The following is a 12,417-nucleotide window of genomic DNA, read 5'->3' on the forward strand; positions in this document are numbered from 1 at the left end:
CCGATGATAAATATCCACATCCAATATCGTACTGCGGCAGGAAATATGACATCGCATTATTTATTTACTGTTCCTCTTTCATACAATGTGTTCCTTGTATTTTCACTTTCATGATCATTATGAATAATTAATGAAACAACCTATAGCATTTAAACATATTATCAAGTAAACTATATTGAAAACAAGGTATGTAAACTTTATTTTTTTCTATTCTTAATCTTAATTTATAATAGGAATTTAGAGAATTGGACGCATATCCTGTAAAACAAAAAACTTACTTTTCTTGAATAAATATTAAATGTCATTGCGTTCATATTTCGTTCTCCTGTCTCCATGGAACTTATTAGTTACCTAAGAAACATTCTATGTGCATTTCTTGTGTAAAATAAAGTTTAAGTCATGTAGGGACAAGCATAAGGACTTCGACTTTTTACGTAGGGACACGTGGGGACTTATCTTTATTTAGGGATATTTGGACCAAAAACGAATTTTCGGGTTGGCAACACTGATTGGAGGCTGGTGAGGGTGAGCTATTCCCAAATTTGCCAGTCTTTCATGTGTATCGGGAGGGGTAGGGCTGATGTTTCTTTGATCCCTTGATTCCGATTTATTTACCGCCGCAAGTGGATGTCTGCTCCCTACCACCTCCACTCTCGACTTGTCTCCCACTTGTGCAGGGAAGGGGATGAGTGAGTGATTAATTGGGAGAGTTTTAGAGATAAAAGTGTCGCCATTATGAAGTGGAGAGAGGATGTGAGAGAGTGGGAGTTGGGTTACTTCATGTAGTGTAAAGTGACATGTGACGGCCACTACTTATTGCCTCCCACCTCCTTCCCATCACTTTTTTTTTTTCTTTTAATACATAGCATAAGGAACCAAAGGCCAGGAGCGCGCAAACCATTCCATCCAAGGAAAAAAAAAAAAAAAAATTCAAGAGCGTACCGCCTAACCTCGCCATGCACACCACCATCCTTTCCCAGCCAGACATTTCTTGGGTTTGTGAGGAAGTGTGAAGTGTGGCATATATAGTGCAAATTTCTATATATAAAAAGCGGCATAGACGAATAAAATGTCAGTGAAGAGTGTTTATGAAAGTAATGACTGGTATTTCGTGAAGTGAAAGTGTAAAAAAATATATAAGCCATAGAAGATAAGGAACGCTACAGATAAGTGTGTATGTATGTTTGTGATAAGTGTTGTGAAGTAAGAAATTAATTGAATAAGTGTTTTTGAAAATAACGAAAGCGTCAGTGAAGAGAAAAGAGTGTAAGAGTAAGGACTGATAATCATTTGAGTGAATTAAGACTGTAGAAAAAATATATATATATCTAAGCAACAGAAGGAAAAAGTAAAAATCAGGCGCTACAATAATCAGCAATTTATATATTTGTGATAAGCTTGTGAAGTAAGAAATAAGCGTAATTAGTGTTTTTAAAGAAACCTATGAGTGTACGATGGAAAGACCTATGGAATAACTAAAGGGATTTTACGCGGCACAGAAAACGTAGAATGAGTGGTCTTTTGCGGCAAGTAATGTGTAATAAACCTTGGTATTGTTTTCCTTTCTTTGCCACACGTCCGTTCAAGGGATTCATGCATGCAACAGTGGCAGAGGGCATTGGATAGGAGTGTTAGGTGCATGTGGGGCAAGGGAGAGGGTGAGCGAGTGTGTATAGGGCCCAGGTTGTGTGCTGTAGCCATGAACTCAGACTCCTCCAAACACAGCCTTGAGCAACCCCGAAAACTACCTCCATTCATCTGCCTCCTCAAGTCCTCCATCTAGAGACTTGGTGACAGTTCCAATGGGGAGATGAAGGATTGGTGAGTATTCTGATGTTTGAAAGTTCTGTGTGCTCTAATTACGGAACTGTGCTTGAAAACAGTTGATTTTTTTTTTTTTTTTTTTGGGGGGGACACTGAGTAAATACCTCTCAAAACCACTGGGCTTTGAGGGTTAAGGATTAAAAAGGGCGATAGATACAGGCCCAGATGTGTGTATTATGACAGTGGCTCATGTATACAATTTATTCAAACTTAGTCATAATTTGAATTTGAAATATTAACATCCATTTTGGCATTCATTTCCGCTAAACATATGAATTTAACAGTATCTTTACAAACGGTCAACGCAAGATGAGTTGGGCGGGATGTTCGAGCTGCGCATGTGCAGTCGTCGTTTGGCACAATTTTCTGTCCAGGGATCTTTTGAAAGGCAGTGAAATGGCGGGGGACAGGGCGACATGGAGGCGATTTGCTTGTGGCCACCCCATACGGGATTAAGGCTTCTGGCAATAGGTAGATAGATAGGATCCTCTGATTTGCTAGACTGGCACCAACCCAACTCTCAATCCACACCTGAAAATTACCCATGCCGATGTACGCAAAGGTAAAGGGTTCCAGTGCAGGTATTGTAGGGGTCTGTCCTATATTTATACAGGTACAAATGGGTTAAGTTCCCGATTATGTACCGTATCTACAATTCTCGATAACCTAATGGATGAGCGATGACGACGACCATTGTCTCCCTTAACGTCAGGTCGTTTGAAATTGTAGCTTCGAAACGACTGAAATTTGAACTCAGTACAACATTAGTTATTCAAATCTAGCCAAACTATAACATAAAGAGTCTCATATCTTGCTGTGCCTTATATAATGGTGTGTTTCTCTGATTTCCTGTCGGTTTGGTTGTGTGCAGCCTAACGGCTTCTTGTAATACCATTTTTCTTGTGAATTAAACAGGATATAGAATGGAACACACAAACACACACACACACACACACACACACACACACACACACACACACACACACACTACCGAATGAAATAGTGTGTGCCAAAACTATTCACAAATTTAAGGATATGTATGGTAAAAATGATTTAATACAAGGGACAGTACGAGCTTGACTCATTCCTGTAAAGATACAGTTAGGTAAGAACACACACACACACACACACACACACACACACACACATTTTTTTAAATTGATCGATTGATTTATTAGATGCAAAAATTCTCTCCATATTAGCATTTCATTACAGCAGACCTACAGTACGAGTATACCCTGCTCACTTCAACCAGGCGTAAAATTGCCATCCTTCCACCTTGAATGATGCCCTGTAGCAATCAGTTAACACTATGATGCTAGTCACGAAGAAGTGCTGTGGAAAGTATGTAGGTCCGTAGTATTGTCCTGTTCTGCAGTTCATTGACAGAAAATAAGTTACAAAAGGACAGAAAATATAAATAGTCGAACACTCAGATAAATAAAATACTCGTGTCAGGTGGAATGGACTACTAGAGTTGTTCCGACCATGTGATGGGCAGTGGTGCTAGCAATACCAGTTTCATGCTTTCCACTCTACGCTGGATACAACCATCTACCGTTAGAGTGAATGTGGTGCTAGAGTTGCCCCGACGCTGAGATGGTTACCTTTTATGTGTCATGTTTGGTGTATGTGAGTGAGGTGGAAGGGGGGAGAGGGAGGGGGAGGCCGAGGATGCGATGGAGGGATGACGTGGAGAGGTATATGAGAGAGGGGTGTGTGAGCTGGGGGAGGATAGTGAAATGACTGTGGACAGGGCGACATGGAGGCGATTTGTTTGTGACCACCCTGTACGGGATTGAGGCGTCTGGCAATAGAGATAGATAGTTAGTAGCCATAACAAAGAAACTGGAGGGACATGGCTGTCAGGTAGTTGAAGGAAACATTTTAATATTTGAATTTTAAAACACACTGTACTGGTCATCAACGAACCTCATCGAATTTCATATAACTTTCCCTGCCCATACCATCACCGTACACCAGAGTATTGAGATAACCGTAGCATGTTTTTGTTTTTTTTCTAATGCAAGGAAGAAGGAACCAAAGGCCAGGAACCCGCAAACCGTTCCAAGAAAAAAACAAAACAAAAACAAAGCAAAAGAGAGCCGAGTTTAAATTCAATACGGACGTTGAGTAGCATATTTGAGGGTGCATGTCATAGAAAACGAGGACTCAAGTCTACCCAATGTCAAACTCTTAAAAAAATAGTCAAACAGCGTGTAAGAAAAGGAAATATTGAAAAAGAGAATATGGAAACGAAAAATCGAGTCTATATCCAGTGTCAAACTCTTAAAAAAACAGTCAAACAGCTTGTAAGAAAAGGAAATATTGAAACAAAGAGTAATGCAGATATCAGTGGTTTATAACTTAGTGCTAAAAACATCAAGAAACACAACAAACAGGTTAACAGGTTACTAATACATACACTGGTAAATGACGTGAGCGATGGCCTTACCAAAAAGAAGTTTGCATTATATATGAATGTTGTATACGGTAAAGTCTATGTTATAATACACCTTTTAAATAATTACCTGTACCTTCTGCTTTTAAGTCCAGTCAAGATTAAAAATAATCCTATAAACACCTTCACGCTCTTCTCAGCTGAAACAAAATCTCGTAACGGTTTCTAGAATAATTAACTTTTTTTTTTATGCATGGAAGAAGGAACCAAAGGCCAGGAGCCCACAAACCGTTCCTTCCAAGAAAAACAAAAACAAAAACAAACAATTCAAAACAGAGCCAAATTCAAGATCCGTTCATTTCGAGATGCCTGGACACACTGCGTTTGAAAGACTGGAGATCGTAGAAGTAGGAAATACAGAGGGAGACAGTTCCAGAGTTGACCTGTTGCATAAATGAAGGACTGGGAGTAACGGTTAACTCTTGCATTAGACAGCTGGACAGAAAAGTGATGAAAGTTTGTTGCTAGACGGGTGCTACGTGCCCGTCGTAGAGGTGGAGGAATGCATGCAGACAGTTCAGAGGAGCAGTGACCATTGAAGTAGCGATAGAAAAGAGATAAAGAGGTGTCCGGCGAGCAGGTGTGTGTGGTAACATTATAAACACTCCCAGACTCATGAGACTCACATATAGCTTCCTAAAATCGTTTAAAGTTATCTGGAGTAAGTTTATGAGAGTTGTCCTTACACTGAGAGGGTTATTAACTATGATCCTTTGCAAGAATACTCATAATTAAGTAATCATTAGCCATTTTTAAAGCAGGAAGCGACTTTATTAATTCTTTGTTAGTTCCTGTTAGTTTTATTAGACATGGTAAAGGCTTCCCATGTTGAAGGGTTAACGAGGCCGTGTGACCCACTCCTGTTTGGTAAATTCTCTCCTGAAATGATTGAAATAGTATGGAGATAGCAAGAATAAACTCATATGTTGGTGGTAGTAGTAGTAGCAATAGTAGTAGAAGTAGTAATAACAGTAGAAGCAGCAGCAGCAGCAGCAGAAGTAGTATTAGTAGAAGTAGAAGTAGTAGTAGTAGTATAGTAGTAGTAGTAGTCGTTGCAGCCCTAAACTGAACTGAATGTGAACTCGGTGGACTGCACGCCAAAGCTGTCCTTCTTTTGCAGTTCCACCATCTTCCTGTCCGGGGATAGGCTAGAAGGAGACTGAGGGGCGCTTGTAACTTTGCATACCCAGGTGTCTCTACCGCTCAAACATGTCTCTGCCACCACCTGAAGGCGTTCCTCTCGTGCACCCTCTAATAAAGTACCGTATGTGACCTTATTGAGGGAAATAATTATATGTGGATCACTTCAGTAGTACAGGCATATATAGGAGAGAGAGTGAGAGAGAGAGAGAGAGAGAGAGAGAGAGAGAGAGAGAGAGAGAGAGAGAGAGAGAGAGAGAATCGTTGTTTCTGAAGTCCACCTGAAACCATTCTTAGGTACCGTAGGAAAAGAGGTAATGATGGTGATGATGATGATAACAGTGATGATGATGATGAGGAGGAGGAGAAGGATGACGAGTGGTGGTGATGGTAATGATGCTGAAGATGATGACTGTGATGATGATGATGGTGACACGGAACTACACAGAGCAGGATTCAGACATCTTTTTAGTAGTTTCAGTATTTTCCCCTACTGTGCATCAAAACATATGAAAGTATGCCCTGCCAATTGTGATGCAGGCTTTCTAACTGGTTCCTATTTATTTCAAAGAGGGAAGACGCGGAAAGTACGTGTAATTGTTAGTTAATATTCACCACACTGCTTACCTACACATATAGACGACAGAATTGTGTATAAAGTCATTGTCAGCGTGTCCAGATCTTCTTTGTAATTGATTTTTAGTTACTGGTGATGTTATGGGCAGAGTGGGTGTCCCTGATGATGCTCCCATTCTCCCACAAGTTGAGATAAACCAGCGTTCATTATACCGTGTGTGTGTGTGTGTGTGTGTGTGTGTGTGTGTGTGTGTGCTGCCAACCGAATATTTTTACTAGCTTAGTTAAATATGCTTGCTGTAGATAGGGGGCGACCACCATCCACTCACCTGATACAGAGCTACAGGTAGGCGACTCGACCCTTACTGACAAGCCACATAGTTTCTTATAACCCGGAAGCATTTATTACGTTGGATGGCAGGCCTATATAATTTTAAAACCAATTGGACGCCTGGTGGTTTATGGGTTAAGGTGCTCCATTAGACGTGGCCTACAATGATTTACATCCAAGGAATCGTGAGGGTTTATAGCTCACGTGCTGCCACTCAGGGGCGAGCAGCAAGCCACTTTCACCTTAAATGTTTGGACTCAGTTGTCTTGACCCGGACACCTACGCTTCTGGTGGTGCAGGAAAGGACTAGACGCTTCTGGTGGTGCAGGAAAGGACTAGATGGTAGAATTATGCTCATGAGGGAACGGTTTGGTGTAAAATATTTTGAGATGAGGTGCGAGCAGAATGAATGAAATGATAAGGACAGACGGAAACACTGGAAGATTAGAACTGGGTGAGGAGGATTACCGTATATATGGGCATGATTGATGATGGTAGAGTGCTATGGGACAGGCCTGAGAAGTGATGGATGAGATATTACGGAACAGTCCTACAGTCCTCATGGTACAGGGACTAAAGACAAACGGTGCAGAGATCGACAAGCCCAGGAACAGTCATCAGGCGGCAAAGGCATGACCAAGACGTTTAAAAAGGTAAATGTAAAGGTTGTGATGCGATTGGTAACAGGCCAGAGTAAAGTTTTCTTAAAGTATTATCCTAAAATCAGCAGACCAGCAGCCGAGTACGATGGGGTGACTAGAAATCCAAGTGACGAGATGTTACGGCCACGATGACAGTGAGTCAGGATGCAGTATCAGCAGGTAGGAAGGGCTGTGGCAAGGCTTGGGAGCGTTGGGAGAGCTGTGGTGGTGGAAGGGAGCGTCTGGAGGGAGCGTTGATGTGGGTCTTCCTCTGCCACAGTGCCGAGGCTGAAACTCCCGTGTAGCTATACCGGGACCGTAACCACCGACCTGGGAAAATTATTGTTATTAGCAGATATATTGCAGTTATAAATAATAGTGTTCTAAACAGCCTCTCAGGATTAATTGAGACACGTTTCAATCCTTTCAGAGTGGCATGCGTCCCTGGGTTGAGTAAAACCATTTGGCAGTAAGCAGTATATGCAACTCAGTTGTGGGTCTCTTGTTATAGTAACAGACCCATAGTTAGCCTACATAATCGCCTGTGCTCTTAACGTCCTTGAAACTAACTTCTCACTCGGTGCAAAATCTTGGAAATACAACATAGAGGGTTAGATGAGATGGATATAGGCTATATTTTAAATAACTCTTACACAAACCCAACATTGTTAGTACTATACGTGACACATGTACACGGTGTAATGGTGCATCCTACACCAAGTAACACAGTGTTATACTATGTGACACACTTCACGAAGACAGCAGCTCAACAGCTCCAGTGTGTTGCAACAGAAGACCTGCTAAAAATATTGAACCAAGATGGTGGATCACTTATATTAAGCTGTGTCTGTAGCAGAAGACTATTCACACAAACATTATAATGCTACTAGGAATAAGCGCGGTAAAAACAAATACGAGTATGATACCGTACTCTTCAGAGGAAAGTAAACAAATCAATTATAAAATAAATATTATACCGGTAAAAATTATAAGGCAGAATAAGAAAAACAGTGAATACGTCTGTATTCACTTATGTTCGTCTGTGTGTTTGTTTGTCCACACCGTATCCAAAAGTTCACAGTGAATTTCAATGAAATTTTGTGGAAGGGTGGGCCATGGGCCGAGAAAAAATTGATTACATTTTCGGGCATTTTAATGGCGGTGGCATTGGCGGAGGTATGTGCAGTCTGAGTGCTTTGTAGTTTTTGTTGTTGTTGTTGTAGCTTGACCTCAGTACGGTATGTCTGGCCCATCTGACTCGTCGATCATAAGTAAGTTACTTCTTCCATGAGGCAGTGTTACAGGTATGGTACAGTACATACTGTACATCGTGCCAGGAACCAGCGCCCCATTACGGTAGACAGCGTGTCATCAGGGTCCTTCCTACAGTGAAGTGCAGGGAAATAAAAGGAGGTTTGGCTCAGGGACGGACACCGCAGCAGCAGATTCAGGGTCACAGTGCCACAACGTGTAGGCTCCTCTTAGCGCCTAAACAGAGATGTAAGTTTATGGAACAAATTGCCACCTAATGTGGTAAACCCTGATACAGCACTAACGTTGAAAAGACCGCTTGATTGAGTGTTTCTCTTATGCTTCCCAGCTAGGCACGTTGAAATCATGGGTCTGCTCGGCCAGATGGACGGGTTACTCAACAACCACATCTGAATAATACGTGTCTGAATTATAGTGTCGAATAGTACAAAAACACGGAAGGCGTAATTATCGAACATCTACATGTTCTTTATGTTGAGTAGATATATATGTTTTCTTTAGCTGTCATGATGACTGTTTTCATAACCTCTGATGTACGGTACTTTGTCAAGTTTCCAGTCTCTTCCTAGTTTTACATGTAGCCTACACCTAGCCACAGCTGTGAGATATCAAGACAGGTAAATGCTGATCCGTAAGCTAAGGCCGCTGATATCACTGTCCAAGGGAGTTATGAAGCGAGTCAGATAGTGTAACACAATAACAAATACGGTATAGCCTATCTCTGCATTCCCTTGATTGGCTCTCTGTGTAACATCATTTTTACCCATTACAGTGGACGAGATAGAACGATTTCAAGTCAAAACGGTTGTATCCTCCCAACACACAGCTTTCTCAAAAATCTGTATAATTTTTCTTCATGATCAGTTCAGTCCTAAGTCAGATTATAGTTGGCGGGAAAAATACGGGGCACAGAATATTTTTGCTTCCTCCTTTCCAAACCGTTCATATACAAAAAGAAAAATGCTCATAATATTATTCTTTCTTAACTACAATCTCTTTTCGTATAGAGTTACGGGAATATTGTACTTTCCTTGTCAAGCCTGCAAACACAAATTAGAGTTACAAAGGCAGGGTTACGAGAGGCAGACAATGCAGAATTTGTTTATGAATTCAAGAGTTACGAGAGGCAAACAGTCCTAAATTTGTTTCATGAATTCAGTTACGAGAGGCAAACAGTGCAGAGTTTGTTTATGAATTCAGAGTTACGAGAGGCAAACAGTGCAGAGTTTGTTTGTGGATTCAGAGGCTGCTTCACTCACCTTCCCTGTGGCATCGATACAGACGATTTAGCTTCTTGTAGTCAATCTGAAGCATAAGAAAATCACCTTAGTTTTTTTTTTTTTTTTTTTTTTAGTCTAAGTGCATTGATTTTGTGACAAGTATCTTCATCATCATCATCATCATCATCATCGTCATCATTATCATCATCGTCATCCTCCTCCTCCCTTTCTTCCTCCTCGTCCTCATCATCATCACCATCACCACCATCATCATCATCATCGTCGTCGTCATCACCATCCTCCTCCTCCTCCTCATCATCATCATCATCATCGTCGTCGTCATCACCATCCTCCTCCTCCTCCTCCTCATCCAAATCATCGTCATCATCACCATCCATCTCCTCCTCCTCTTCCTCCTCCTCCTCCTCATCATCATCATCGTCATCATCATCATCATCATCATCGTCGTCGTCGTCGTCATCACCATCCTCCTCCTCCTCATCCAAATCATCGTCATCATCACCATCCATCTCCTCCTCCTCCTCATCATCATCATCATCATCATCGTCATCATCATCATCCTTCTCCTCCTCCTCCTCATCATCATCATCATCATCATCATCGTCATCATCATCATCCTTCTCCTCCTCATCATCATCATCCTCATCGTCATCATCATCATCATCGTCATCCTCATCGTCATCATCATCCTCATCGTCATCCTCATCCTCATCGTCATCATCATCATCGTCATCATCATCATCATCGTCATCATCATCATCATCATCATCATCATCATCATCGTCATCATCATCATCCTTCTCCTCCTCCTCCTCCTCCTCATCATCATCATCATCATCGTCATCATCATCATCTTTCTCCTCCTCCTCCTCATCATCATCATCCTGGCCTCTTTTTTCCACTTTAGGATGGGGTGAGGTAAGGTCCTGAATACAAGGGAAGTGAAGCATGGAAAAGAGAGAACTGTAAACAACATGCCCAGTGAAATGGTGCAAACTCTCATCAACTCACCATCCAGACCAAGGAATCATGGCTCTTATAGGTCTAACCATCTCTACATTTTTTTATTTGGGGGGGGGGGATTTTCGTTAGAGATTCACCTTACATTTTTTTATGTGACCGACTCTGGGCATAGGCTTCACAGCCTGCTTTCAAGGCCCAGTGGTCCTCTTCCATTCCATACACCTCTACATGTCACCACGTCGGTGCAACCACCCACCGTCCATACTGAATACATGCTAGGGCTGTCTCATACAGGACTGGTGTATTGGTAATAGCGGGGGTATTTTTATGACATGTCGGTGGATCTTCTGGTAGATCAGTAAAGTCTGATATTTATGAAATTCAAATCCTTAAACTGTTCCCTGCCCCAGCGGGATTTGAACCGGGGTCCATTAGGACTGCAGGCCAACTCTCTACCGATTGAGCCACCACCTTCCCCTGCCAGATAAGCTAATTCGTCGACCAGAAAAAAAAGAAAAGAAAAAGTGCATGCCCAAACAATGCTATGTCCTTCAGATCACACTCATTGCCCTGTCAGCTCCCTTTCTTCCTCTTCCGCAGCCCACTTTCCTACCATTTACGACACCCATTCACCGTATACCATTAACCCTTATCCAGCCACCTCTGTGTATTTCTTAACCCACACTTTACTCCCCTGTGGTACGGATTCCAGACCGGGTACTGAGCATAGACCTGTTTGCTACGGTGATGCATCTTTCATTGCATTCTGGCTATTACTGTATGACTATTAATGTTAGGAAGGACTGTTTGAAGTGAAGGGATTATTTTGAAGTTATATGCAACCTGTTCAGTTCGAAAGGTTTCCCATTACTGAATATAATCGTTCGTTAAGAAGAAAAATGAAGAGTCGTTTGTCTGAAGGTGTTAGGTAGGAATTCGTGTCAGAAGTGTACCGCCATGATCAAAGAGGCACCGAAATTCCAGTGTTACACCTTTCATATTTTCCATTCCTCCCTGAACTCTTGTGTATTCTTCCTTCTCATCCTCTTGTTGTGTGCTTTAGGCCAGACAATAATAATTCACGTATCCCCTTCCATCACCTCATCAGAAAGGATTCTTCCATGTGTGTCATTCCTCCCCAGAAGTAAGAGAGTATCCCTTCTCATACCTATTTCTTGTGTGGATCTTACTGTTATTCCACTAAAACATCTCACGTAGCCGCTGTCATCGTTACAGTAGGCAAGGAGGTGTCGACGAACTCTGAATTTTAATAGAACAATTCACTGTCTATCTATTGCCAGACGCCTTAATCCCGTAAAGGGTGGCCACAAACAAATTGCCTCCATGTCGCCCTGTCCCCTGCCGTTTCATTGCCCTGCTCCCAGCTCACATCCCCCTCTCTCATATACCTCTCCATTCCATCCCTCCATCTCATCCTTGGCCTCCCCCTCCTATTCCCCCCCTCCACCTTACTCACATACACTCTTCTCGTCAGTCTCTCACTCTCCATCCTCTCCACATGGCCAAACCACCTCAGTGTGTTTCCCCTAACACTTCCTATCACATCCACATCCACACCTCAGCGCTCTTTCACATCCTCATTTGTCAGTCTGTCACTCGATGTGACTCCACAGGCTCCTCTCAGATAACTCGTTTCCGCTGCTCTCACAATTCACCTTACACTAAACACCGGACAGACTTACCTTAGAAGGTTTGCTGTTGCGCCAAAACCCGTAGCCAAGTTTTCTGGACCTGATGGTGGGTGTGAGGATGTACCATTTGCCGAAGGTGAAGGGGCTGTAGTGCATCACAGAGTCTGGTGGGGAGAGGAGGAAGAATGCTGAGATTAATGCAGATCGACCTCACGGCAGTCATTAAAGAAGACGGTCTGTATTTGCGAAGTTCCAATAATTGATGGATTGATGGACAGTATTTAAATTTAAGCGATTTACATATACATATTTAAAT

General features: G+C 42.1%; 1 protein-coding gene across 1 annotated transcript in view; it reads right to left on the reverse strand.

Moving 5' to 3' along the window:
• Window positions 1-7,133: 7,133 nt before the first annotated feature.
• Window positions 7,134-12,417, reverse strand: part of LOC145403085 (hatching enzyme 1.2-like) — a 46,747-nt gene continuing 41,463 nt past the window's right edge. Inside the window, exons 7-9 of the mRNA XM_080274918.1 lie at window positions 12,153-12,265; window positions 9,505-9,550; window positions 7,134-7,303 (exon numbers count right to left, since the gene is read on the reverse strand). Of these exons, the coding sequence (XP_080131044.1) occupies window positions 7,134-7,303; window positions 9,505-9,550; window positions 12,153-12,265 (329 nt within the window). The remainder of the gene's footprint in view (window positions 7,304-9,504; window positions 9,551-12,152; window positions 12,266-12,417) is intronic.

Source organism: Coenobita brevimanus, chromosome 60 (genome assembly GCF_032717465.1).
Source record: "Coenobita brevimanus isolate Jiangsu-jjx chromosome 60, ASM3271746v2, whole genome shotgun sequence".
Classification (NCBI taxonomy): Eukaryota; Metazoa; Arthropoda; class Malacostraca; order Decapoda; family Coenobitidae; genus Coenobita; species Coenobita brevimanus.